At 38.6% G+C, this 26,615-nt stretch overlaps 1 protein-coding gene across 1 annotated transcript in view; it reads right to left on the reverse strand.

Annotated features, from left to right (window-relative positions):
- The window catches only part of SNX25 (sorting nexin 25), an 83,349-nt gene that overhangs the window by 15,083 nt on the left and 41,651 nt on the right, over nucleotides 1-26,615 (reverse strand). Inside the window, exons 7-11 of the mRNA XM_048304259.1 lie at nucleotides 16,839-17,029; nucleotides 9,643-9,774; nucleotides 7,496-7,771; nucleotides 3,174-3,329; nucleotides 2,066-2,197 (exon numbers count right to left, since the gene is read on the reverse strand). Coding sequence (XP_048160216.1) covers nucleotides 2,066-2,197; nucleotides 3,174-3,329; nucleotides 7,496-7,771; nucleotides 9,643-9,774; nucleotides 16,839-17,029 — 887 coding nt within the window. The remainder of the gene's footprint in view (nucleotides 1-2,065; nucleotides 2,198-3,173; nucleotides 3,330-7,495; nucleotides 7,772-9,642; nucleotides 9,775-16,838; nucleotides 17,030-26,615) is intronic.

A 26,615-nucleotide genomic window follows, 5' to 3' on the forward strand; every position in this document is an offset into this window, starting at 1 on the left:
TGAAAACAATACATTTTTTAGAAGATGTTATGTTCTGAAACAGTCTCTCTTTGCACAAGGGAGACAGAATACCTGCTACAATATTAAATGACACAAGGCAAAAACCATTAAAGCAAGCAGAGCAAGTTAGGGTTATTTAGCTCTAAGTTATACACCTGTAACAGGGAAGAGAGTCACAGAATTACACAAGTTATGCTAGGCCCCCTCCTTCTGCACGTTCCTACTGTATTTTTCAACCTCTACCAGTCAGCCAAAACACTGAGTCTTCAAAATAAGTTTTATCAGAAATACCAGCTACCAAAAGACACCTGGAGATTATACCATTTACACTGATTTTTTTAAAATATATATAGTTCACACACACAGACCTAGTATATTTAAATGACTCAAAACTATGAAGAATGAAAGATTCAAACAAGCATCTGGACATGGTTTTTTTTCAAGACTTAAGTAACTATTTTTTATGCATTCTCTGTTAACTGATGTAGTAGATCAGTTTAAAAGGTCAATGACTAGCTATTACACTTCCAGCTCAAGATCTATAGCAAAATTTACTTTTACTAAGCTTTTCTGCAAGACAATAGGGCCAAGTTTTTCTGTCTCTAAAATCACAGGTTCTGGGATTCTGAGATTAGCAACATATTTTGGAGATAGAAAGACTATGTCACCTACTCATGCCCCCTGAAATCATCAGCTGCAGCTAGAATATTCCCAAGCAATTAATTAACATAGATAATTACAACACCCATGCTTTCTCCAGCCTACCCTTTGAAGCATAGAGCTGCAAACAGAGCAATTAATGCAGGCCTACATTTAATTACAATCCAGTACTACTGATAAGTTATAGCTAAGGCAGCAAGTAATGAAAAGCCTCTTCCAACCTCCCTCTACTTTAGCCAAACCACCTTCTCCTCTGGTAATGACAGACATGCTGAGCAGTTGTATTTGGTTACATATGTGCAGAAAGCTGCCATTCTCCAGTTTTTCTGCACACAGCATTTACCAGATTTTAAAACCAGGTTTCAAAAGCTACAAATAACTCTTAGAAGACAAGAACTTTTCAGTTCTCAATAGTGTCACCTGCAAACAGCATTGAAACAAAACCAAATCCAGATGTTTCCACATGAAGAATTTGGTTTTAAAAATAGCACCTTACATTTTTTGACCTGTTGGATTTATTTCTTCTTTTACAATGACTTTAACTGTTGACAGAACTATCACTGTCTTGCAAGAGCTTAAGACACAACCAGATAAACTCCACAGCATAGATTTTTTTCTCCAACAAAGTTACCTCAAGAAAACTATTTATATTCATTTCAGGAACATTTTCTTAATGGCATACAAAGGCAAGCCAGTAGAGGCCAAATTAATCTTTAGTTCTCTGTAGTGATATTGTCAAGAAGATTTCTTATGTATGTCAGCCTGCACTTACTACATAACAAGTATTCACTGAGTTCCCTTTATAAGTGTTAATAGAGAGCCAGAAGATGGTAATACTTCTTGTTTTCATCATAATTTTTTTACATGCATTCTACAATTGTCTGCCTATGCCCAAATGGAACAGCAGAACGAGACAAAAAAGTAACAACTTCTTCAACTTACAGATATAAAGCACTTTCTTTCTGGGCATGCAAGTCCCTTGAAGCTGTACAGCCATTAAATACAATAATACAAACCACAGAAAGTGTAAATACTGCATCTTTGAGACATAGCAGAGACACAACTGCACCCAAGTGGAATAGCATGGAAATATAGGAGGAGACAGTTCTCATGAAAAACGGTGCCCCTAAGATAGCAAATTACCCAGTACCAAAACTTGTTTATGTACATGCAGGTAATTTTTATAACTCCATTACAGCACTGTCTGAGGAATGGAAACTTTGAGTATGCATCATAGTAGCCACTGGGGAAACAGAAGAGGAGTTCAGAAGAGGTTAGGGTTCTTTCCCAGACAAGTAATTATGTATAAACAGGCATAAGGAAAGTATCTACATATTTTTCTTCTGCTTTTCATGCAAGTTTGAATAGACCCAGAAGATAGAAAAGCCCGAAAAAAATCCCATACCTCTCCTGAGACAATGAAGGCTTTCCACATGCCAAGATTCTCACACCACCAGTCTGTTCTTGCAATGTGCAGCTGAAGGTCACTGTGCTCTCTCTCCATCAGAGTAATTTCGTCCTTCAGCTTAGAAACAATCTGCAGAGAAAAGTTTATTCATTACAATTGATAGGAAAAAGCCGGTGCAGCACACAAGCTTCATGTCTTTAGGGACACTGTTCAGAAAGAAGAAAAGGTACAAAAGCAGGGGGAGAACAATTCACATGGACAAAAAAAAAAAAAAAATCACAAGTGAGGGAATCGATGATGCCTCAAACTTCTGGAGTACACAGCAATCTTAAAGGTCAACTCTCACCTTAAAATAAAACACAAGTTAGAACTACACACTACTGTCACAATACCAGCATAAAAGACACTTGAGATAGGATTCTATATTACCCACAGTATGTTTTATGGGAACCTGAAATTGCTGTTAATGAAATGTACCTTACTGAAGACATCTTTATCATTTTCAGGTGCACATCAAGTGACTGAAGAACCTGGGAATAGATTTCATTTCTAGGAATTCAGCTATGTTAGAAATCACTCCAAATCATCCCTCGGGTCTGGGGTTTTTTATCCCTTAGCTCGAGGAAGTCCGTCAGAGCTGCCGCTGCAGATGAGGGAGTTGTGCTGACCCCTCAGAGCCAGCAGAGGGCCCAGGAGCTGACCAGCACATCCCTCCGGGCAGCGCGGCAGGAGCGGCCGGCACCGGAGCGCCCGGCACCGGACACGGGATGCCCGAGGGTAATACGGGCACGGCAGGGCAGAGAGGCGAGGGAGAAACACGCCTTGCCACCGACAAAGCAGCAAAACCACGGGAGAGTGGTCGTTATCCCATGGCCAACAAAGCAATATAAATCAAATTCACAATTTTAGTTACAACAACTTTAAAATATGGGGGAAAAACCAATTAAAACTAAGCTCTGATTTCACCTTCTATTTAACAAGTTGACTGAAATAACCGTCTGACCCCGTCCAAAATGTGACAACTGGATACTACACAAACATACACATAGTCAAAAAAAAAAAAAAGGAAAATCAAACAAGACCTGAAGACACTAAAGGTACGTACCTTTTTATCGGGTTTTGGTGAATTACAAATGGAATTTAGAGCCTGTTTCTTATACTCAAGCTTGTCATTTAGCTGGCGAAGCTTATTTACAGCATAACTGGCCTGTTCATTAATTCTTGTGCTGCACTCTTCAGTAGCTTCTTCACAACCTTGGTTCTAGGAATAGAGGATGGGGGAAATTGCAACATTAATATGCAAAAAGAGACAGTTATTCATAGAATGATAGAATGGTTTGGGCTGGAAGGGACCTTAAAGATCACATAGTTCCAGTCTCACTGCCATGGGCATGGACACTTTCCAGAGCCCCATCCAGCCTAGCTCTGCCAGGGATGGGGCAGGAGGTGCGTTATTGTTTGCTCCATAAGCTTTTTACATACACGAACACTTTTTGATATAGATTAAAATATAGGTATAACAGATATTCCAACCATCAGATCTGACATGAAACATCACTCTGTTGTAAAAAACCAAACCAAAACCCCCAAAAGACAAGGCCTCATTACCATTTCTACTACAGTTTTTTGGCATCTCATGCCAACTGTGTAAAATGACCTTCAAGCTAAGACTTTAATGTAAATGAGAGGTAGAATTAAAGTTTGTTTTAAAAGCAAAAACAGCTTAGTAGTCATGATCAATGTTCAGAGCCAGATAGAAAAGCAAATACTTAGCACTGAGCAGAAAGATAATGAGGATGGGGCAGTGGGGAACAAAACCAAAAAACCCCCACATTTCTAACAAGCAGTCCTGCCTCCCACAAACCTTCACGAAACAGATTTGTCATCCGGCAGAACAATCTAACCCAAGTCCTTTAGCTTTCTACACAGATTTTACTGCTGTTTTTAGAAGTGTTAATAAAAATGTGTTAAAAGCACATATGCCTTACCCTAAATTCATAAATCATTTTCATATATTCATTCAGACAAACCAATAGCTTTTTCCATCTTGTGTACTACAGGCATGCAAAAAATAGAAAACTTCACACCTTTCAGTGACATTCTCTTCAACATCTTCTGACATATAGCTCAGCTGCCCCTTTCTTACTGTACTTCCCCAAATAGACATGAAGACTTTGAGATCTAGCAAGCAGCACTCAGCTTTTGCTGTTACCATGTTCAAAGATCTTTGAGGTCTGTTTGTGACTGAGTAGATCTAAATTTATCTGTGGGAAGCTGAGTCTATTCTCATGAGCAGGGGTTCCGTGTTATTTAATGATATTGCAGCTAAGTAAACTGTATCCTTATATAATGAACAAAAAGCTAACAGAAGGAACTCTTATACTCTCGTAAATTCTGTAAGTTTTAGAGGAGAAAATCCTACTGTAAATTCCATAGTATCTTATATCTTATTAAAAAAAGTCTGAGAAGAGACAACAGTAGCAGCAATAATTAATCTCCTTAGCATGATCCGCAAACATAATGCAGAAGTCAGGAGTTCTAGGCTAAGAAATTCATGCCCTTTTCCAGTTCTGCATTTGCCTTCTATGTGGCTGAATAATAACCCATTAGCTCTATGCCCTGTCCTTTCTTCTGTCTATTCTGCATGGACTGTAAACTCCTAGGGTCAGAAACTTGCCTCCAAGCATGTGTACAGACCTCAGCTCAGAATGTTGTCTTCTCCTGGCACTACAATATTACAAATAATAATAATTAACAATATTGGGTGTTATTTAAAATGTTAATGTAAAGAATCATAAAAAAACCCCAAACCTTACACTTGTTGGGAAGTATGGAGGTAAAGAAGGAATCAAAAATGCTATTTTCAATACAGAAGAATTAAAAGTCTTTTCTTATGAAGTTTAGTGCTAGCAATCAAAGAATTGCAATTAATTACAAATCAGTGAGGCTGTGCTCCCAGAGGTAGGCTACATTGTTTCTCTCTCATTAACTTTTCAGACAGTTAAAGCAAAAACCACTGCTGAATCACCAGGTTTATCACAAAAATGCTAGAATTACAAGATCAAGTAACCTGTATCCAAAATACCAAGTTTATCAAATAAACAAGCAATTCACTAAAAGCTGAGATCATAACAGATTGTGCTGTCTTCCCCTGACTGGTAAACTGATAATGGTTTCCATTTCTGTGAGTGACGTAGAACACAGACGTCAGGCTTATTTTAGTGATCTGACACGTGCAACATCAATGCAATCAACAGAGCCTCTCCTCAAAGAGCTGGATGCAAGCACAGCCTGCTTCTGTATTTCTACTTGTGACATTTGTCCAAGTAAAAATACTTGGAGGTTTGCGGTGGTTTGTGAAGGTTTGTCCTGGAAACAGAAGGTGGAAACAGACTGGGAAGAAGAAAGAGCTTGTTCCACTTGCAGAAGAACCAGCAGTCTGGCCCTTTCCAGATTCCTATCTTGTGACTTGATTTTCTCATGTTTAATCAGGACTCATCCTTTTGTCCTCACTTCCATGAATGCACGAGATGGCTTTTTATCTATTTAGCTATAGCAGTGAAATTTATAGAGAAGTAACACTGGTGATGCCCACAGTGCCCCAGGAAGTGAGGACACAGACCCAAAATCCAAACTAAACCAAAACCAATCCATATTTGCTAACAATATGTATCCCTCCAGAAACATCCAATTTCTAGGCTGTTGTTTCCTACACACAGGGAGGACAAAACCCCACAAACTTATTAGCCACTACTGCATTTTCACCAACATTTGAAAGAACACGGGAAGCTTCAGAAAGAATTTCTTATAATTTATTTTCACCTCAAAGACCCTGAAGCATGACACAGCACCATAAGAATGGCTCTATCCAAGAGACACTCTAGCAGTAAAAAAAAAAGTACCTTGCATTGTTAAAAGCAGACTTGGCAATATATTAGTCTTTAAGGTTTCATGGCTGACCCAGGCTTCATATCTGGCAAATACATATCTCCAAGGACTCAGAGGAAGGACAGATGATGCTGATGCCAAAAATCTAATTTTTTGGCAGCTACAGTAGATGTTATCAGAGTACAGCTAGCCCTAAAGTGTTGTGTCAGTTTTCTCAGAGAAATCATTATCTGTTAGACTCTGAATAAAGCATATGAAGAAATTAGAAAGCACAACATTTAATGTTTTAGGAATTTCTGGACAAAACTTAAGAGCCATTGTGCAAAGTCTCAGTGATTACAAACACAAGGACACAAAGTCGTTGAAGTACCTACCACCATCAACACAGAGCTGAGTCAGCAGTGAGAAAACTAGAAAACACATCTTGAATATTTTGTCAAGGAAAAGAATACAGGGAAAAACAAACACTGAAAAGAATACAGCAAGCTCTAAGAGTACATATTGCAAGTAATTTACTTATAACTGTTCATCTCTGCAGATTTGCTGATATGCAGACTACAAAGACCAGAACAACTCATCTACAGAAATTAAAGACATTAAAGCAGTAAAAAACAAAAGCCTTAGGTTCTGGAAAAATTTTTTCTAAATAGCAGAATGTAAATCAGCACTTCTGGATTCTGCTTATTTGTTTATTTAGATCCAGTTTTAGACAAACTGCTACATTTCATTGAGTTCTGAGCAAGTTCACATGTAAAATGAAAACATCCATGCTGATCTGAAGCAGCAGCCTGACTGACAGAGGCACACAATAGTCTGAGACGTGCTCTTGTCAAAATGTTCTTGTATAAACGCAACACAAGTTCCCCTGACATGACTGAGTTAGACAACCCAAGGAAAAAACCTGCCCCAAGAAGAGTTGCCACTGGCTTATTGCTTATGACATTTTGAATGCTCTGTTTTAGTATTCAGAGTTCCTGTGCTAGATTTATCTTCCAACAGGGTCTATTAATTTATTCAATTAATTAAAAACACTAAGATTATATTTTACATTGCTTTTTCTTCTCTTTTATGCAATTTTTAATACCTATTTAGTACCTAGGGAATGCATGGGAGACAGGGACAATGTCTGGGCAAAAACTTACTGATGTTTCAGTGAGAATTTTTTCACTCAAAAGCAGAGCAGCTGAGCTTGTATAAAGTATGTTTTGCATTCTCTGTTTCCAAGGAGCATAATGAAAGATGTGAAATACAGGTGGCTTAGGAATCTGAAGTACCTACTTTAACTGATTTAAAATTTAAATAGTCTGGAGTTTTGTACCATTTTATTTCAAAGAGCATGTAAACATACAAGTTTTACCAGATGAAACTACAAGAGTGATAATATTTATAAATAAATGAGAAAAAAAAGAAGAGTAGTCCAAAGCTGAAGGACAGAAGATGCTACTACATGCTTCTCTTGGGACAGTCTCTCAAATCACTTTAAGTAACAGTGAAAGAAAAGTGGAAGTCTGAAAGTGAAAGAAAGTCTGTGTGACTCACCACTTCATCTTTGTCCTCAGGAGTTAGCTGAGCAGAACTTCTTTCTTCCTCCTTTTTGACTGATCTCTCATATAAATCACTGACAATGAATGAGGGGTAGTATCTGTCTTTCAGAGTTTCGTAAACATCTGCCTGAATTCTGTAGAATACTTCAATGCCTTTATTTCCCACAAGACTTTGCTGTATTTCCTTATAAAGGGATTTTTCCACAGGTATTTCTCTGCTTTCCACAAAAAATTTCTGATAAATTTCACTCACCAGTTGAGGTATTTCAGCCTAGGAAGCAAGGGAGAGGGCGGGAGAAAAGAATAATGAAAAAATATTGAAAATATAAAGATGACTCAGGACCCAGGTGCATAATTTGAAGGATAATCAAGCTAATTTCCTAGCCAAATGTATGAGAACACATCTGTAAACCTTTTACTGAGATTGAGCATGCTGCCTGCCTGTGCACCTCTGCTAAGCAATCAGTTTTACAAGTATTGATATTTGTCAAGTGAAGAAACAGCTGTGCTCTAAAGTTGCCAGAGCTTCCGCACCCACTCTTTTAAAACTATGCTCCAAAAGCTGGCATTAAAAGGAAGGGAAGTGTTAGAGCAACAGTGTGGTCACCATTTTAAATTCAGATTGTAAAGCTCAGCTGTATCAGCTCTCCTGTCTTCTGCTGAATAGAATCAACTCACTTTATACATGATTATAATTAATTTGCATGGGAAAAAGAAAAAAAAAAAAAGAAAGAAGAGGAGGAAAAAAGCACAACTGAAGAGACATTTACCAGAACAGGAGGCTGGGTATTTTTACTGAGCACAGTAAAGTGCACAGGATTGAACTTTGCATTAATGAACAGGAAAGAGAGAAGGTAATGCAGCACAGCCCACGATCAGCTCCCTAAATTACCATCTCCCTAAACTGAACAGAATTAAAAAAGGTTTTTCCACTCCCTTAGTATGGCACAATGTTCTTACCTGCCTCATCTGACAATATCACAGCCACATGACTGCAGGACACTACCTTTCTGTAAGCTGCCCCTGTAGTGGCAGATATATCCATAGCCATATGTATATACATATTGTTTTGAATGGGAAGAGAGAAATCAGAGCTGAGAGGTCACAAAATGATTTACAGTACCTTTTCCAATCACGAGCAGTTTGCAAATCAAAACTGATTTACAGAACTCCCTTCACAGTGCCTGGCAAACCATTTTTATCAACACTCTCTAGCTTGAGTTGGTTGTTAGTCATTTCTTCAGATTGTGTTAATGGTTCACTGGTACTCACGCCCTACAGTTTGTGTCTCTGTTTACAGGAAGTTTTGTGTTTTCCAATTGACTAGAATCTTTATACATAAGAGAGCAGTAAAATTACAGTGAACAAAAAGTTAACCAATATCAATAATGAAATCTGTATTTCATGCTAGCGTGAATCTTGAAGGTTTAATTGTTTTCCCCAAAATCCACCACACTCCTCACGAACAGCAAGTTTGCCCTCTAGAAATTCTTGCTCCGCACCATTGCTTCTGGATACCTGTTGCAACTTTACATGATATTCCCTATCCTTGTTTCAGGGTTCTAACTGCTACTTTGTTGTAGCCAAAATTACAATGCAGCATTGTTTCTTCCCTCTATCAGTAGCATGGAGTTTCTGGAGAAACTTAGCTACTAGAGGTTAGGGAGAGGTCTTTTAAAGCAACACCTTTCTTCCGAAAGGATTTTAAGAACATAAATACACTTTCACTGTTTTGGATTGAATGTGCTACCTGTAACTGGCAAGATGAGAAGTTTATGTACAGACTATCCAGTTGGAATGTGCTTCTGGCTTTTACGTGAACTGGTACAACTAAAGCCAATGTATTACTTCACGTTTTTGCTCTGGTGGAGGGGGAAATAATTCTACTACTTTTGCATATCAAGTATTCCTTTTAACACCTGTTGTTACACCAACCAACAATAAATCATCATCATAACAGCCCACAAATTTTAATTGCAATATTATCCTCAAATATTGACATGAAGCAGTTAAACTCAAATTGCTTACCACTCATCCTATGCTATTGATATTTTAAAAACATAAAGACATTTCCTAACATCAAGATCACAACGAACAGTGTCATCAATGTACAAAGCCACGTAGGCTTGCAATTTCTTCCACCTTGTTAGCGGTCTTCAGATTCTCCACAGACTCCCAAAGGCTGATCAAAGCCATCTTGTCCATCCTTTCCATGTAGATCCGGAAATGCTCTCGGTATGAAGGGTTGGCCAAAATTTCTTCAAACTGAAGAATCTGAAGAAGGGAAAACTAAGAATAAAAACTGGGAAAATGCCTAACTCAAGCTCCTTTCCATCCCTTATAGGGAAAAGCTTTTCACTATGCATCCCACAAACGTGTCCTAGATTCAACTACACAGACCTCCTACAGTAATAGTTTTGCTTCATTAAAAAAAAAAACAAGACTTTTAAGTACTTAGAAGATAAATTCACCTGTGCTCTTATCAGATAGTAAATACCTCCACATCTTTCTGATCAGGATACATTTCAAAGGACTCATGAAGGCATTTCAAGTCACTCATGAAATGCTATTATCAAAAATTTAATTTCCAATGTTCCTGCAAAGCAGAGGAGCCCAGCTGAAAGCTAACTCATCTGTTCTTTACTTGTTTCAAACACCAGCAGTTTCCATACCACAGCCCACAGAGCTTTGAGATGTATCTCAATTACTCCCAGGGACACAGAAAAAGAGGTAATACCTTGGCAGCTAGGGCATTTGGTGGCCAGTTCCTACTGTTATTGAAAAACATCTATCAGAAATGCAGTCAGGAATGAGTATGTTCTGTGATATAATGCTCAGGACTTTTTCTGAGAAGAGTGAGGTGGGTGTACATCAGGCAGAAAAGGAAATGAAACACAGACTTCCCATACCCACGCAGATGCTGCAGCCATTAAGAGGTTGCATTAAAAAGCCATTATCACCTTATCCTCTACTATTTTTGTGAATCCAGGCCTTTTCTATGAGATAAACACCTGAAAACAAAATACCTCCCTGACAAAATGACCAGAACTTCCCATACTGAATAAAATGAACAACCTTGTCTTCCTCTGAAAAATTGGGACCAATTTTCCAAATACCTCATCAAAACCAAGCAACCTTTTCTTTCCAACCCTTCAGTCTTGCAGCTGAACCAGTTTTCATGTCGCTTATTTAGTTCCATTACTTATATCACCAGGAATCCAAATACACCACCCAGGGAAGTCTTACCCTCTTGCTTTGTTTCTCACAGATACCAGTCAACTCACACCTTTCTCTTTGGAAAGAAAAGAAGGTCCTTAAGCACTGGGGCAATGAGTCTTCCTATGACTTTACATTTTTTAGCAAAGTTATTTGGTACAGAGCAAGAGGTGAACTCTGAGATTGAGGCATTAATAATTTCTCTAATACGTGTTTTCTGATACCTAATAATAATACAATTCTAGTCAGCATCAGAATACCTCCCTCTCTGGGAAGTCTGCTTGTTTTCCTAAACCTAGTACCTGTGAAACTCTACAACCAACATGTAGGAAAAAGTTTCCTGGTCTCAAGCTACACGTGAGGAAACCACCTACATGGGCGTATACACAATTACTGGCACGAAATCAATGCCTTAACGAACGAAGCTAAACGTGGTTCTTTAACAACAGCAGTCATCTATGTTTTGTCTGAAACAGCTCCCCCAAATCTTGGGCAGTGTTTAAGTAAATTATGTTTGCCTCATATGAAATGTTTACATTTTCAAAGTTCCTCTGTGACAATCATATGCCATTCTTCTCTTTATCCTTTACAATACAAATATCTTCTGGACATAACTTTGCTCTTAGCTTTAAAACTATTTACATATATGAACATCTGCCTTTGAGAGCTCACTCTATAAACCTCACTGAACAGCAGAGAGTACCTTGTTCAAGCTAGGCTTAATAAAGAAACGGTGTTCAGGCTGTCAAAGAGAACAACATGTAGTTTAGCCTCATTGCTGTGCATCATCATATTTTCTATTCAGTCATTTTACCAAGGACAGTGATTTAAAATACAAGTGTAAGAGGGTCTTCCAGCCCCTTGAACAGATGTCTTCCCCATCTCAGGGACTGTCAGCTCTGTAAATAATAGCAGTTAGTAAGTCATAGCATGGAGCTTGTGCTGTCACTTCTTGAGTGAGAGGTCACCTTGGTCTCTATGCCTCTATTATCCAAGGTATACCCACTCTGGCTGCCAGCAAGGAGGGTAACTAACAAACAACACCCTGTCAAAAGTAACTGGGGGTACATGCTGCTGCAGGGAGCAAGGCAAGTGAAACCATCTCTCCCACCTAACAAAGGGCCCACTACACCAGTGCCCCATGGTAATCAAAGCAGTGGTGCCTAGCAACAGTGTTACACAAACCTCCTCATCGATACCTCGCAAACTAGAACACTTTAAAAAATAAATTAATGGGCAGAAAAGCTTATTCTCTTGCAATAATGAGACTTCTCAAATGTTTTCTTGATTTTTCTTTAAGTCTGGATTATCCTGGAATTATTAAATATGTTCCAGGTGCTGTACTAAAAACATTATGTTACAGCTTCAATGCCAGCAATAATAGAGATGGGAGTGTTTTAGTTTTGAGGTGAAGATCATAAAATGCATGTGTGCTGGTTTTGGGTGGGGTAGAGTTAACATTCTTCAGAGGCTGGCAGGGGCTATGTTTTGGATTTGTGCTGAACACAGGGTTGATAACACAGAGATGTTTTTGTTACTGCTGGGCAGGGCTTACACAGCGCCAAGGCCATTTCTGCTTTTTGTACTGCCACACTGGTGAGGAGACTGGGGGCGCATGGGAGGCTCGGAGGAGACACAGCCGGAACAGGTGACCCCAGCTGACCAAAGGGATATTCCAGACCATATGGGATCATGCTCAATGTGTAAACTGGGGGATCTGCCCAAGTCACTGTTATGTGTGATGGGGCACTGCTCTCCTGGAAATGGCTGAACACCTGCCTGCCCATGGGAAGCATGGAATTAATTTCTTGTTTTGCCTTGCTTGTGTGTGTGGCTTTTGCTTTCACTATTAAACTGTCTTTATCTCAGCCCATGAGTTTTCTGGCTTTTACCCTTCTGATTCTCTCCCTGATCCTGCTGGTGGGGGAGTGAGCTGTGGGACTGTGGGCTGTGTGGGACTCGGCTGCTGCCTGGGATGAAACCACCACAGTCCTCTTTGGCACCCAACTATTCTGTGGAGTTTCCTTCCTTTTACAATTTAAAGAAGAAGTTCTGCAGTAATTTGTAATCCTCAGCAAAAGATCATTTTATGATTCAGTATCACCATGGATTAGAGCACAAAATTCTAAGCTATGTTGGCACATATGCAGGCACTAGGGCATGTGTACACCCTCAAATCTAATATCCAGTTAGCAGATATAATCTTAGAATTATCAGCCTCCACAGCAACCCTTCAAATCCTGTTAACTCGAGAGCAGCTTCCGGGTTTGGAAAAACCAGATGCTTTGCTGTTGCCACATCAATTCCCTGCTTCAATAGGAATGTAACATATATCACAGCTGGTCACAGGCTCTGTCTAAGACTAGGAAAGGGTTAGGTTTTTTTATTTTTTTTCCCTGAGTGGGGTGCTTTGACCAGCATCCCTAGCATGAGTACACAGAAGAGACTTGGCCCCGGCCCTACCGAGCAGAGACTTGATCTTGTTAAATCCCAAAAGAGTCATAAACTCTCTCTGGACAGAAGCATAGAACAACTAGTTCATTTAGGTCTGCACAGGCACCAGGCACAGATTAGATGCACTGTTTCTTTGCATTTCTTTGCAACACACCAGATTCCCATTCACTACAACCACATTGACCTATAATGAACAACCCAAATAAAGCTGGTTACAGCACCACAGATGGTTGGGATGAACAGCATTTGAGTCACTAGAGGAAGCTTTCTGCTGGGATAATGGCATACAGTCAGACTGCGGGACTTCTGGTTGCTGCTTTGGATTTTTTCCCTTTTATTTGTAGAAGCCAGGAATAAGTGGAATGCAAAAACCAATACTGATAAATATCTTTTTCCATGTTGCATTTAAAAAACCCTTAACTAATGCTTTGTCTGTATATTGACTAAAATTTAAGCCTGTATTCATCTTGTTACGTTTTAAAAAGAAGCAAGTGATCAGAAGACTGTCTCTTTCACATACAGCAGTAGCTGAACTAAATGCAATGGTTATTTAAGTATCAGGAAGTATACTAACCACATAAGGTACCTGACTATTTTACTGCACATACACTAATGTAAAAATCCCTGCCTTGAGACTCACATGTTCACAAACATACCTCTGTCATAAGAAAACCCATCACCAGGCAATAGGGTGACAACAATTGAATCTTGTTTTCTTAATATTCCCAAATTCTGTACTGTGATGTATCCTGACATAACATGATCTTACAACTGAAGCTCAGAAATCACAGTGAAAATCTGGTAAGTCACCAGTTAAATCAACATCTATCCACAGAAGCAGTGGAAGCAAGGTCTTCTGCAGGAGTTTCATCTTAGTCCTCATCAGCTGGATTATGAACATGAGCTGGTTCCACCTCAAAATACACTCAGACGGTTTCCTTGCTATTTCACAGCTAGTTAAGGGTCAGATCCTCAGACCTCCTCCTAGAACCCACAATTTACAAAACAGCTCCGCTAAGAAGATGCTGTTACTCCATACATCAAATCTCACAGACAAGGTAGTGTGGCTGTTGTGCTCAGCTCAACAGAGGAAAAAAATATTTCACTGAATAAACACAGACAACAAGAATTCAACTAATTACTGCAGTACTGTGCAGGCACAATTTCTAAGAAGAAGGACTAAAACTGCACTGACTATTAAGAGATGCTTTATATATTACACTAATTCAAACTGCATTTTCTCTGAAAACAAATCTAACACCATGGGCAGAGTTTAAACCAAGATCAGAGGCAATGACAGAATTGAGATTCAGAGAGTAGCTGTGGTTTGTCTGTTTGTTTGCTTATAAGCATTTGATTATAAATCACATATTTAGGATTTCCCTAGAGAACCTGGATTCAGGAAAATTAGGCAAGTGAAACATGTACAGAATCAAATGAATAAAAAACCACAAGACTGCATAATCAAATAGAACATTGACAGCTCCAAATAATCCATCTCCACATATAAACCCATAATCAGAACATGCATTAAAGACTTTTTACCAGCAATGCCATTGCTCCCCTAACTACTGAAGTCAAGAAAAAGCTTTCTATAGGATGCATAAGTGAAATCAAAATACCACTTTAGTTCACTAGTCAACTCTTTGTTCAACTAGTACCAAAAATTCCCTAAAGTTAATAATGTATTCAAGCTTCTGCACTACACTTACATAAAACATTAATTCAAAACACCATCAGTAAATGCCCCTTTCTGACCTCTTTCATGCAAGTTGAAGAAAGGAAGGCAAACTTAAAGTTTCTTCTACAAAAGCTAGTAATTCTGCAACTTAGATGCTACCTTAAAAGAAAAGCCGGCACAATCATACTCTAAGGAGTCCCCAGCTGCAACATACCAATATATCTTATCTACTAATCCCAAACAATGCCTTTCCCTTTTGCTTAAAAAAGAGCCTGAGTGTTCAGTCAATACTGCCCAAATAGGAGAGGCCAACAATCCAAAGTAACACCGGCTGTCTTGAAGTAAGAACCCAGACTGCAGCTACCGCAGTGCTAGAAGAGGATGGGAGGAAGCAACAGCGAAAAAAGACTGCTTCCTCAGCTAAGCCCTGGGAATTTTTCTGTGCTCAGAAGGGGACAGCATGACCTCCATCTCTCAGCCTCCCTCAGCTTCTTTGCTGGCAATGGAGAATTGGGGACAACAGAAGAGAGAAGCAGTTTTCATATTTTCTACACTGACATGACTGTAGAGGGGTTCTAGGACTTCATCACAGAAACATCAAAAGCTTAGAAGAAATAAGTGCCTCAGATCCCACTGTTTTCACCATCCACACAACAAATGCCTGTGCAAGTAGTCATTCTTGCTATTAATAGTACCATTAACTCAATATTGAGCTGCTCATTGGTATATTTGCAGGATATAACCCCAGGTCAGCAACTCCCCCTAAAAAATCCCATTGGTCTAGAAAACATGCAACATCAGCTTCAGGAATTCCTTTGATTTTAGTTATTATATTTTATTATACTCCTGACCAATCCCTGCCCCTATCAAGTGCATCTTCACTACTGGACCCCATTCTTGAACAATCTTATGTCACCGTGTATCTATCCAGAAAAGTTCATAACATCTCAGCAGGCTTCAAAAGTGGCATCACTGGCTCATGCAGTGCTGCCACATGCTCCCCTCTTTGTTTTTCTCCTTGGCACCTCTCATTACACCCAACTTCAGGAAAGAGATCAGGACTGCCTTGGCACAATCTATGACACACCATCTGAAATCATGCTTTAAAGACAAGTGAGGAGTAGGGAATCACTCTGTTTCAGACCTTACTCAAGAAAAACAAAATACAAAAAGTAGGAGCTATTTCTCCATCATACTACTTTTTCTAACATTCTACTAAGTTACAATTATTATAAGGACATAATGAAAATGAAAGATCCCTGCGTAAAGAGATAAGCTATCTTCTACCTACATGAAAAGCATAAAATCTTCTTTCACATTTGAATGTATCAGCTACTGTGCTTTGCCCAAAGGGAACAGAGTAGATTACAAAAGAAGTCACTAAAATTTTTAAAGATTTGCAAAGCTAAGTAGTCATTTTATTTTTGTAGATGTTGGCCAACACAACGGTAGTTATTTCTAATTGCAGGCTACAGTGGTATTAAAAACCAGCATTTAGTCATAGCAGCTTTACCTGTTGCAGAGTTTTTCTGCAACAACTACCCTGAATTTTGTCAATTGCCTTCCACAAGTGTTTACTTTTGAATAATTTAGTATTTTCAAAGCCCACATACTTCCCAAAGTGAATATAATGAGGGCCAAAGAAATATTGCACATACGTTGGCAATCTTTTATTTGAAAGCAAGTTGCTACTTTCATAAAGGCTGCTACCATGTCCTTATTAGCTCCCTACATGTGGTATGTCTGAAAAATCACACGTGCTTACAAGCCACTCGATCCTTTATGAAGTTTCACATTGAGCAATATTCCAAGCTGAGTGATCAATGTGTCTTTTTGAGTACTTCAGTAATCTTTTCCCACAGTAAATAAACCATGCAGTAATTAATTTGTACTTGATTCCTGGGGGAAGGGAGGGATTAACAACAGTGAGGTAACATGACCCAGTGCTAATACATCTAGAATGACCTTCAGGCAATGTGATTTATACCTTCTGACTTGGAGGGCCATCGCCTTCATCAGAAATGCCATCCTCCTGCTGATCATAAGCAGGGCCTCCCAGGAGCCTTATTCTCTTCTCACATTGCTTCTTTGCCACTGTCAGCTGATTAATATACCTCTTCACATTGCGAGCCCTTAGTAGGTCAGCTTTCATTGCTGCAGTTTCTTTTCCTTTTGAATCTAAGAATAAAGCAAATCATAAACAGTATTTTATGACATGAAAACATCATTGTACCACTGCCTCTGTGACCTGTCTGATCAAAGCATCTGTCATTCATTAATAAACTGTGCTCATCAGTACAGATACTGGCAAGTTTGTATTTGAAACGGAACGATGATTTTGAAACAATCTACAATGATAAGTCAAGGGTTTACACAAAAGGTTTGAGAAAAAAAAAAAAATCCGTATTCAAATACATAGCAAAACCTGACCCCTCCAACTCTCTTCTCATACTTTGTTGGAAGACACAGCCCAAGACCTCTACTATGGGATGTACATTTATCAGATGGCATTAGGAAGTTACCTACAGCCATGGCATATGATAACACGTGGAGCTGATGGCCTATGTACCATAGCATTGACTGCCTGGATCACGAGGGACTGGGCTCTCTTCCCCCCAGCCCAGATTCCCACACATCTTATTTGCAAACCCAAACTTCTTGTACCTGATGTGAACAGTATATCATACAATATCCCCTCCAGACAACTGACCAAAGTTCCCTCAAGATGGTCAGAAGACTAAGAAAAAAAAAAATCTTAGAATGCCACATCAAGACTGCATAGTACTGTTAAAAAGTAAAGTAACATGAAGATGACAGTCAGCTGAATAAGACTTAGTAATAGCCAGTGTAATGTTTGTGTACTCTACATTGCAGCCTCTTCAGCTAATTACCACGATCTAAAAAAAGAAGCAGCAGATAAAGCAGATATAAAACCCTATTGTGTGGAAATCATGTTTAGTATCTGCAGGATGCAACTGATTCACATTTATACACTGGTTTTATTTTCCTACTCAATGATAACACTCACGCTTTTTTGGGCTGCAGCTATTACTCAGTAGCAGAGTACTTGGCTTGTACTTGGCTCTGGATTATCTGATTGCTCAGGGATAAATAGTAAAGGTCTACTCTACTATGTTTTCAAAATATTAAATGCTAGCAAAACCATGTAGATAAAACCAGCATTCCAGTTTCACAACACTTCTTGTTAAGAAACAACTACAGAGCTACATTTGTGAATGCATACACAGCAAAAAGGAAATCGCTCAGAAACTATTTAAAATACCTATTTTAAGAAAGTTTCTAATACATTATGTCAACTTCTCCTTTTACAACTGTTTTTACCCTTTTATTTCCCCCTCAAAGCCACATGTAAGTACTGCATGCAACTCTAAGTTTTGTCATTTACATACTGAAGGACAACTCAAGGTACATGGAGCTCCCTGAAGTTCTACACATAATTGAGTCCAGATATTCTCCCATTATCTTTTCCCATATTTTTAATCTCACTTGATTTGCTGCATGTATCTATGTTGATAGGGATGCTTCCTGATACAAATATTCTTAATATTTTAATGGATGAGTATCATTTGCATCTGAGCTGCCACATAATAGTGAACTAAAGAGATGATACTCACTGAAGCAAATGATAAAATTACTTTACTTAAAAAAAAAAAAAAAAAAAAGCCATCTGTTTTCCTGGCATGTTATCTCCACAGGGAAGTCAACAGAGCATTTAATTTTGTGTTTCAGTTCCCTAAACAGAGGTACCAGTATTAATGAGAGAAAAGGAAAGGAAAAGACCTTAAGGACAATGGAATGCTCTCCCTCAAATCAAAACATTTACAGCTATTACAAATACAGGAACAGAAGTTTAAAGCAAAGATTAAACCCCAGTCTTTTCCCTGCTGCACTTGACTCTAAGATGATTTTTTTAAAGTTCCAAATTCTTTCAATAGTTTAAATGCTTTGAGTTCAAAATGCATACTTGAAATCCCACTTCTGAAAAACCACAAACAGTACAATGCAATGATCATTCAGCCTTCTTAAAACAAAAGTACCCCTCTTGGTAGAAACAAGGCATTCTTGAAGGGTTTTCGAAGTATGCATGTCTACTTTACCTGAAGTCTTATCACCCTGTGACTGCAGCAGGCCTCCAGAAGAGATTAATGAGCCTACTGCTTCTAGTGATTATTTCCTGTCTTAACAGAGATCCTTCAGAAACATTTACCTCAGCTCTTCATATCCAAAAGGAGCCACTCCACCCAAGAATCACTCAGGGCAGTGATAAAGATCACACTGCCAGCCTGTTCCTGCTCCATGGATAAACAGGACTAGTCACCATGAAAGCCTGGCAGTGACGTCCTTCACAAATAGACAAGAGGCTGATGAAAAGCAGAGCAGCACAGAATGCAGCTAATGTGCTACGGTGCAGGAAAGATAGCGTGGACTAACACTGAGCATCACTTCCCTCCTCCAAATTATGAAAGGTAAGGTAGCAGAAATCAGGAGGAGCATTTTCAGCTCAACTGGAGAAGGTTAGGTAGATCACTGTTTTTCTCCTCACCTTAATTTCCTTTTGAGATTTTAGAGATTTTTGGATCTAAACTGTTCTTTTCATATTAAACTGCATTTTTCCTATTAAGCACTATCAAAAAGATGTTTTAAGTTATAAAGACTTCTCTTTCTAACCTATTCTTGTCTGATTCCACCATCACCAGAATACCAAGACACAATTAAGAGTGATTTTTCCTATTTCTGAGTATCATGAAAGATGATGTTCACTACATTCAGGTATCACTGCATAAGCCAAGTAAAACCAGGAACACACAAAAGGAAAGGCATGCATGTATTCATACCCTCCAGTGAGCTTCAACAAATGGAAAAGAAGTAGATACATGCTACTAAGACACTGTTTCACCACAATGCAAGGGGGAAAAAAGCATCCTTTGAGTAATATTTTTTTAACTAGTAACAACTTTACAGTTTGGGTATGTTTCTAAAAAAATATTATTAAAAACAAACAAAAATCACTCTTCATCAGCAAGACAAGAAATATGCTACATTGGCACTTCCTCCCCATGAGCTGCATACACATTTACCAGCAGCAACTGAGCAGAGCCTCCACCTCCAAAGGAGCAAAGTGTCTTTTATTGACTTCCTCCAAAATAATTCTCCTTATCTGGGGAAATTTTTGACAGGATGTGCACTGCCATGGAGGAACTTCAAATCCCAAAGGGGTATTGTGCACCTCTCCCAAAGGCAACCAAATGCAATTAGTACCGAAAGCAGAATTTCAAACTCTGCTTATCAATCCACAGCTGTAGATAATTCAATTTGCACCAAACAACACTAAAATGCAAATGGTCCAAATGAACTCAAACTTATCAAGTAATCAAAGCTATGCTACCTGTGCAAATTGTTTTATTCTATGCATTTTTGCTCATCTGCAGTGATTTCTGACAAAGCTTCAACATTTTCTTCTAAATCACTCATAACTATCTTGATTTAAGCTAGAAGTATATCCCCAGAAGCATATCATAGAGCCCACCAAAACAATTTCTGAAAAGTGATTTCTCAGACCTAATTTTCTTTCCTTTTTTTTTTTTTTTCCTGTGGTGGCTTTGCTACTTGAGCAAGTTTATATGTATTAAATACATCAAACTGCAGTACATATTCACACCATCCATTCTTCAGTCAGAATACGGGGCCTTCCAAATCTTCATGCCAAAAGATGCCACTTATAACCCTTAAGCATGCTGAAGGATACAAAAAAAATAATGCGAATTTGCTTAAAGTAGAAACTTAATTGTATTTTAGACCTACATGATCCATCCCCTCTCTTAATAGTAACAGCAAAAAGGCAGAGATTTCTCATTTTACCTGCAGAGTTATATATGGCAAAAGCATGAATAAAATAGAAAGTACAAGTTCTTGCTCCTTTACAGCTTCAGTAGCTACAGATCCGTGACACCTGGCAGTGTGTACAACAGCACTGACCAACCTGACCCATCACCAAAGGAGCAACACATATGCTCACCATCAAAAGCTTTTTTGCAAAACTTTTTCCAAGAGCCAGGTTAAGCACATACAGGGCCTCCTAAATGCTGTGCTGAAGTACTTTAGTGAACATCTACATAACATTTTCGTGTAACCTTATGTATATAACTTACAAGTCTTTACAGACCTCCTCCAACTCTTAGAAACTTTGAATTACACATTTTCAAAGCCTACATAGGCCTGGAAAAGCATTTGTTCAATTCTGCGAGAGCAGAATTTTTACAAATAGCACACATGGTTCTTCTACTGCCCACGGTCCAACAAAGGGAAAACCAGCTCTACTGTGGTTGGACAAGAGATTGAGTAAAAAAAGTGCTAAATCCCAAACACTTCCACAAACAGATCTGAGAAAAGGGATTTACAGAGATATCATGGACAAGTTAGGCACTGATCATTAGCAATGCATAGTACAACACAGCCTCCCACTACAGCCACAGCTGAGAAAAATAAAAAGGCAAGTGGCAGTAAGGTAAATCTGAGCATGGGAGTCAGTATGTACTATACAGTAAAATAACATCCACCACAGATAGCCTCTGTCTGCAGGTCCTTGCACCCCTTTGGCCACGTCTATCTGACCAGTCAGCCTCTTCCCTCCCTCTTCCCCTGATCAGCATCTCTCCAAACCAACTGAGGACAAGATGAATTATCATCACTAGCAGACACAAAGGATCTCAGGAGAAGAAAGAAAAATTTCCTCTATAAACTTGATTTGAAAAATCACAAATAAAAACAAGTAAATATACCACAGAATCTGTTGCCTTTACCCTCATCCACATGGATTTCCTCCACACTTACTGCTTGAGCATGACATGCAGGCACAATGTCAGCTCTTTAAGCCTTGCCAGAAAACTGTGCAAAAATAATTGAGCATGAATGTTTATTCCTGTGTGGAGAATGCAGGTCAGGGGGAGGAATCATAATACAGTTTTGACATAATTAAGTTACACGGCATCTGCAGTATGCTGCAACACACAAGTATCCATTTTACTTCACTCTAAATTATCATCCTGACAAAACCCACACATCACAACCCACAAAACCAAGCCAGCCTCGAGCCCCAGGTTTTTTTAAAAGTCCCTTTTTACAGCTGAACATTCAAGCCTCTTTCAGAGCCATAGCAGCTGAGAGGCCTGCTCACAGACAGTTCTGTTTCTGTGCCACTTGTCAGCTTTGCTTATAAAAGCAAATATCTAGACACACAGTGGGAAGGCTCAGCAGGAGAAATCTTCTGCTGCAACGCAGCAGACCTCCCCACACAGAAATGGCTGCTTATTCGATCTGTCTCGCAATCCCTGCTTGAAAACGAGCAGTTTTCTCAACAGGGATGCCCTGGGGTGGATTACACTGTAGTGTCTGAAAAACACTCCCATCCAGTCATCCGAGGGTGGTTTTCAGTCATGCTGTGAAGTCACGTGTAAGGCAGAGGGCACAGAAAATTAAAAGGCAAATCAAACAAATCTCTTTACAAAAAATCCTTTAAAAAAAAAATCTGTTGAAAGATTTGCTCTGTGTTGCCCTAACACAAGATACAGGCCTTCATGCATTTTTGGGTTTGTTTAAAAAAGAAGCTAGTAAAAAGAGAACCATGCTAAAATTCTTGTAGGGTCCTGTAATACAATCTCAGTATGAGAAGAAACAAAAATATGTCTGTTAAAATTAGATCCAGTGTATTTAAACAGTTTCTTATTCATGTTACAGCAAATATAAAGTTATTATAGTAACTTACTTTTGTTGCTATTTCCTGATTGATGTTTTTGAAACCTTTTCTTTATGAAAATTAAGATTTACTCTTGCTTCTAGAAACTTGCATATCATCATCTGTCATTCATGTTACAATGCTCAATCCAGGTATTTGTCCTTTTACAAACTGCTTTAATAGATCAAAATGCAGTAAAGGTTTTTAGATAAGCATTTAGAGTCCTCCAAAATTTTTAGCAGATAAGATAGATTTTTGTAAAAAAAAAAAATAAAAACAACTAAAATACTTAAAATGCAGCTTAAATTTTAATTTGGTTCAGCACTTAGAAGGAATCATTATCAAAAGGTAAGATGAGGAGAGTGGTTTACAGTTAAAGGTGTAGAAGGATGTGATTCTTCTAACAATAGTACATGTGACTGTAGGGAAGGGTACCATCTGAAAATACCAATAGGAAAAAAAACCAAACACAAGTTTAAAAAAGAAAGAAAAAAAAACACTAACAAAACTACCACCAAAACCAAGCCTCCTCCTACAGTCACTGCTTGAGTGATCATGACCATTGAAGAAGAAGATACACAGGAAGGCACTGCTGGAGAAGTGGAGAAGTAAGGCAGATACACGTACACACCAGATTCTGTGCTTTTGTGCCAGTGTAAATGAGGGAAGTAGCACAGTGTCAGCATGCAAGGTAACAGCTTCTATTTACAGTGGCCTGCACTGCTCCAAAATAAACTATCTATGCCTCTGGAAACAATAATGCTGCATTAGGTTTCTTATTCAACTTTAGCAACAGCCAAAATCAATTCTCCTGGACACAGAAATTTTATCATCCAGCCACAACTGGCAACATACGGCAAACCTCTCAAATTACTTTGTGTCTCAACTTTTTAGACCTTTGACTCTCTCAGGGAGTCAAATGCAAAACTTACTGCTTAACATGAATCAGAGGCTTTTGCACATTTTCATTTGCTCTCTTATGCTCACATGCTAGAATATTCAAGTGACAGAAATTTGAAAAGAAAAAAGCAACCTATAATATGCCATTTTTCAGCTACAGAGGGTTTAATACATTGATGTTTAGAAGTACTTTAAAGTACTTTCTGATTTCATTAGAGGGTCCTAACAGCTAAATATTTTGCCAATAGGTGGCACCAGCACTAGTTAAAACGTGTAAAGAACCCTGACCTTACTGAGCAACAAGCCTTCCTCTCCAACCTTACTGGGCACCAACATTAAATGCATACTTTGGTATCACCACATAAAATAGTAAAAAGGTTAGGTAACTGTAGCTCCTATGAGAAGTCATCAGTTTGAAACCTGTCCTCAGGCTACTCATCCTTTAATAATAGACACTTTTTTAGAATAATAGACAATCTTTTTAGAAAAAATAAATATTTTTGGTCAGTTTTAGAGACTTAATTATGTCTCCTAACCAATAATAAAGGTTCACAATCCTGCTCAGGTGTACTTATTGCTAGTTACACGGTTGTACAACACTTCTTTTCCTAAGCAAAGTATAAATTGTAGCTAAGCACTCACTACTGCAGAGTTTTGGCCACCTCTGCTACACTAACTGCTCCTCAGGTCTTTTGTTATACCTTCTTGTATTGAAAACACTGCCTCAGGAAGCTCCCATAACTCAAATTGATGGAGAGTGAGACGGCTCTCGTGTGGGACCCCACTTGAGTACTGCATTCAGTTCTGGGAACCTCAGCACAGGAAAGACATGGACCTGTTGGAGCAGGTCCAGAGGAGGACCATGAAGATAACCAGAGGGGTGGAACACCTCTCCCAGGAAGAAAGGCTGAGAGAGCTGGGATGGTTCAGTGCATAGAAGAGAAGGCTTTGGGGACATCCAATTGCAGCCCTTCTGTACTTAAGAGTCCTGTAAGAAAGATGGGGACAGACTTTTTAGCAGAGCCTCTTGCAGTAGGACAAAGGGGCAATGGTTCTAAACCAAAAGAGAGACAATTTGGATTATATAAAAGGAATAAGTATTTTACAATGAGGGTGATGAAACACTGGAACAGGCTGCCCAGACAGGTGGTACATGCCCCATCCCTGGAAACATTCAAGGTCAGGTGGATGGGACTCTGAGCAATCTGGTCCAGTTAAAGATGCACCTGCTCATTGCACAGGAGTTGGAGAGACGATTTTTAAAGGTCCCTTCCAACCCAAACCACTCTATGATTCTATATCCATGTACGTACTATCTACACTTGCTCTATTCTTACAGTTTGAGAGCGTACATCAGGCTCAACAGAATGCTGGCCAGCCAGAGTTCAGCTGCTCTTGTTGAACACCCAGGCACTACAGAAGCGGTTACATCTTCAGGACCCAGGTTTGCCATAGGCAAAAGGAAATAGCTCTCAGTAAGCCTATCTCTCGCCAGGTTGGAGTCAAGGTTAAGAGATGCCCATGACACAGAAGGCAAGAGCTCATTTACTAGCAGCAAAGGAGAGACTGTTACATACATCCAGCTGCCATGCTCACACATCACTGCAGGTATGCGTCACGTGCCGGGTGAAAAGATTAAAAAGAAAAATAGAATGAGATTGTGCAAACACACTTTCATTTTACATAAAGCTTACATTTAGTTATTCACCATTAAATCCAGGGGTAGCATTACGCTGTAGCATCCAGAAAGGGAAACATCAAAACGTGATGCTGAGTAACGTGGTAGTCTGTTCTACAAGATTTCAACAATCTTTATGTTACCAGTGAGTTGTGCTTGGTTTTTTTGTTGGCTTTGGTTTGTTTTAAGAAAGGTACCACAGCTTTTTTCTCTAACCTTTTCTTTTTAAAATTCAGGAGCATATTAGATTCCTTACCACATTAGGTAAAATTTCTCCATTTCCTTTAGGAAAAATAAGGCACAAAACAGCCTTCAGAACTAAATTTTATCCTCTACAGTTTTGATAGCCCTCTTAAAAGTTTATTGTACATAGAGCCTGAAATTTTTTGGTAGATGAAAACCTGAGTAGAATAACTGAAATTATAAATCTGCCCAAAATTTGTGTGAACTATAAAAAGACTGTATTGCATGCCTCTGTGGGGCATACTGCTTCACATGTGTCAAGCAAAAAAAAAAATCACCTTCTTCAGACAATGTGCATAACCACTGGCTATTTAATGAGCAAAAGGGTTAGCCCCAATAGTCCCAAGGGCTAACAGAGCCAGCAGTGGTAATCAACCCTTAAATAATATACAAGGTTACCAGAGGAATAAACCAAAAAAAAAAAGTCCATATCATAACACAAAACTTCAATGCAACAGCTAGTGAAATTTCTGTTAGATTCTTTTTTTAGTACAGGTAGAAATCAAGAGCCCATAAAAATGCAGAATCAACTTTACCACATACCACCAGCTCTGTAATATTTTTATGTCTATTCTGCAGTACCAGACACTTGTAGCTTCAGAGAAACATCTTCTGTTCAGGATTTAGAAAAGTAGATATTTAAACAGATAAAATCAAGTGAGATAGAAGAAAATTAATTAATAAATAATTAATTGTAGGAACCTAAACTGTATAAAAACATCTCCCAAATCAATTATTGTCTCAAAAAGACCAATGGTAGCACAAATGGAAATACAGGCTTAGCAATGTTTGATTTTTCATAATGTTCTCAGAGTTAAATTCCCTGTTCTCATTTTATTACTTTATGAAACAGACTTCCCATCCAATTACCTTTCATCTGAAAAATATTAATATCTATTTCTATAATGTACCCTTGAATAAAAACCAATGCCTACTTTTATCTTGGTTTGATACAAGCAAGATATCCTACTGGAATGCACATCTAGCTCTATTTTAGAGTGTAAACAAAAAGCATTATTAGTGTTGACAACCTTTCTGAAACTTGAGCATGGACCTCAAGCTCTTCAAATTGCCCAAAATTTCCCCACCCCACAGCATGTTCATTTTCTGTTTCTGCATTTTTCATTATACTTGAATCACTTCTTAAAATTTTCCTTTCTGATACAAGGGAAAGAATTTTTTTAAAACTT

The sequence above is a fragment of the Corvus hawaiiensis genome, chromosome 5 (genome assembly GCF_020740725.1).
Source record: "Corvus hawaiiensis isolate bCorHaw1 chromosome 5, bCorHaw1.pri.cur, whole genome shotgun sequence".
NCBI lineage: Eukaryota > Metazoa > Chordata > Aves > Passeriformes > Corvidae > Corvus > Corvus hawaiiensis.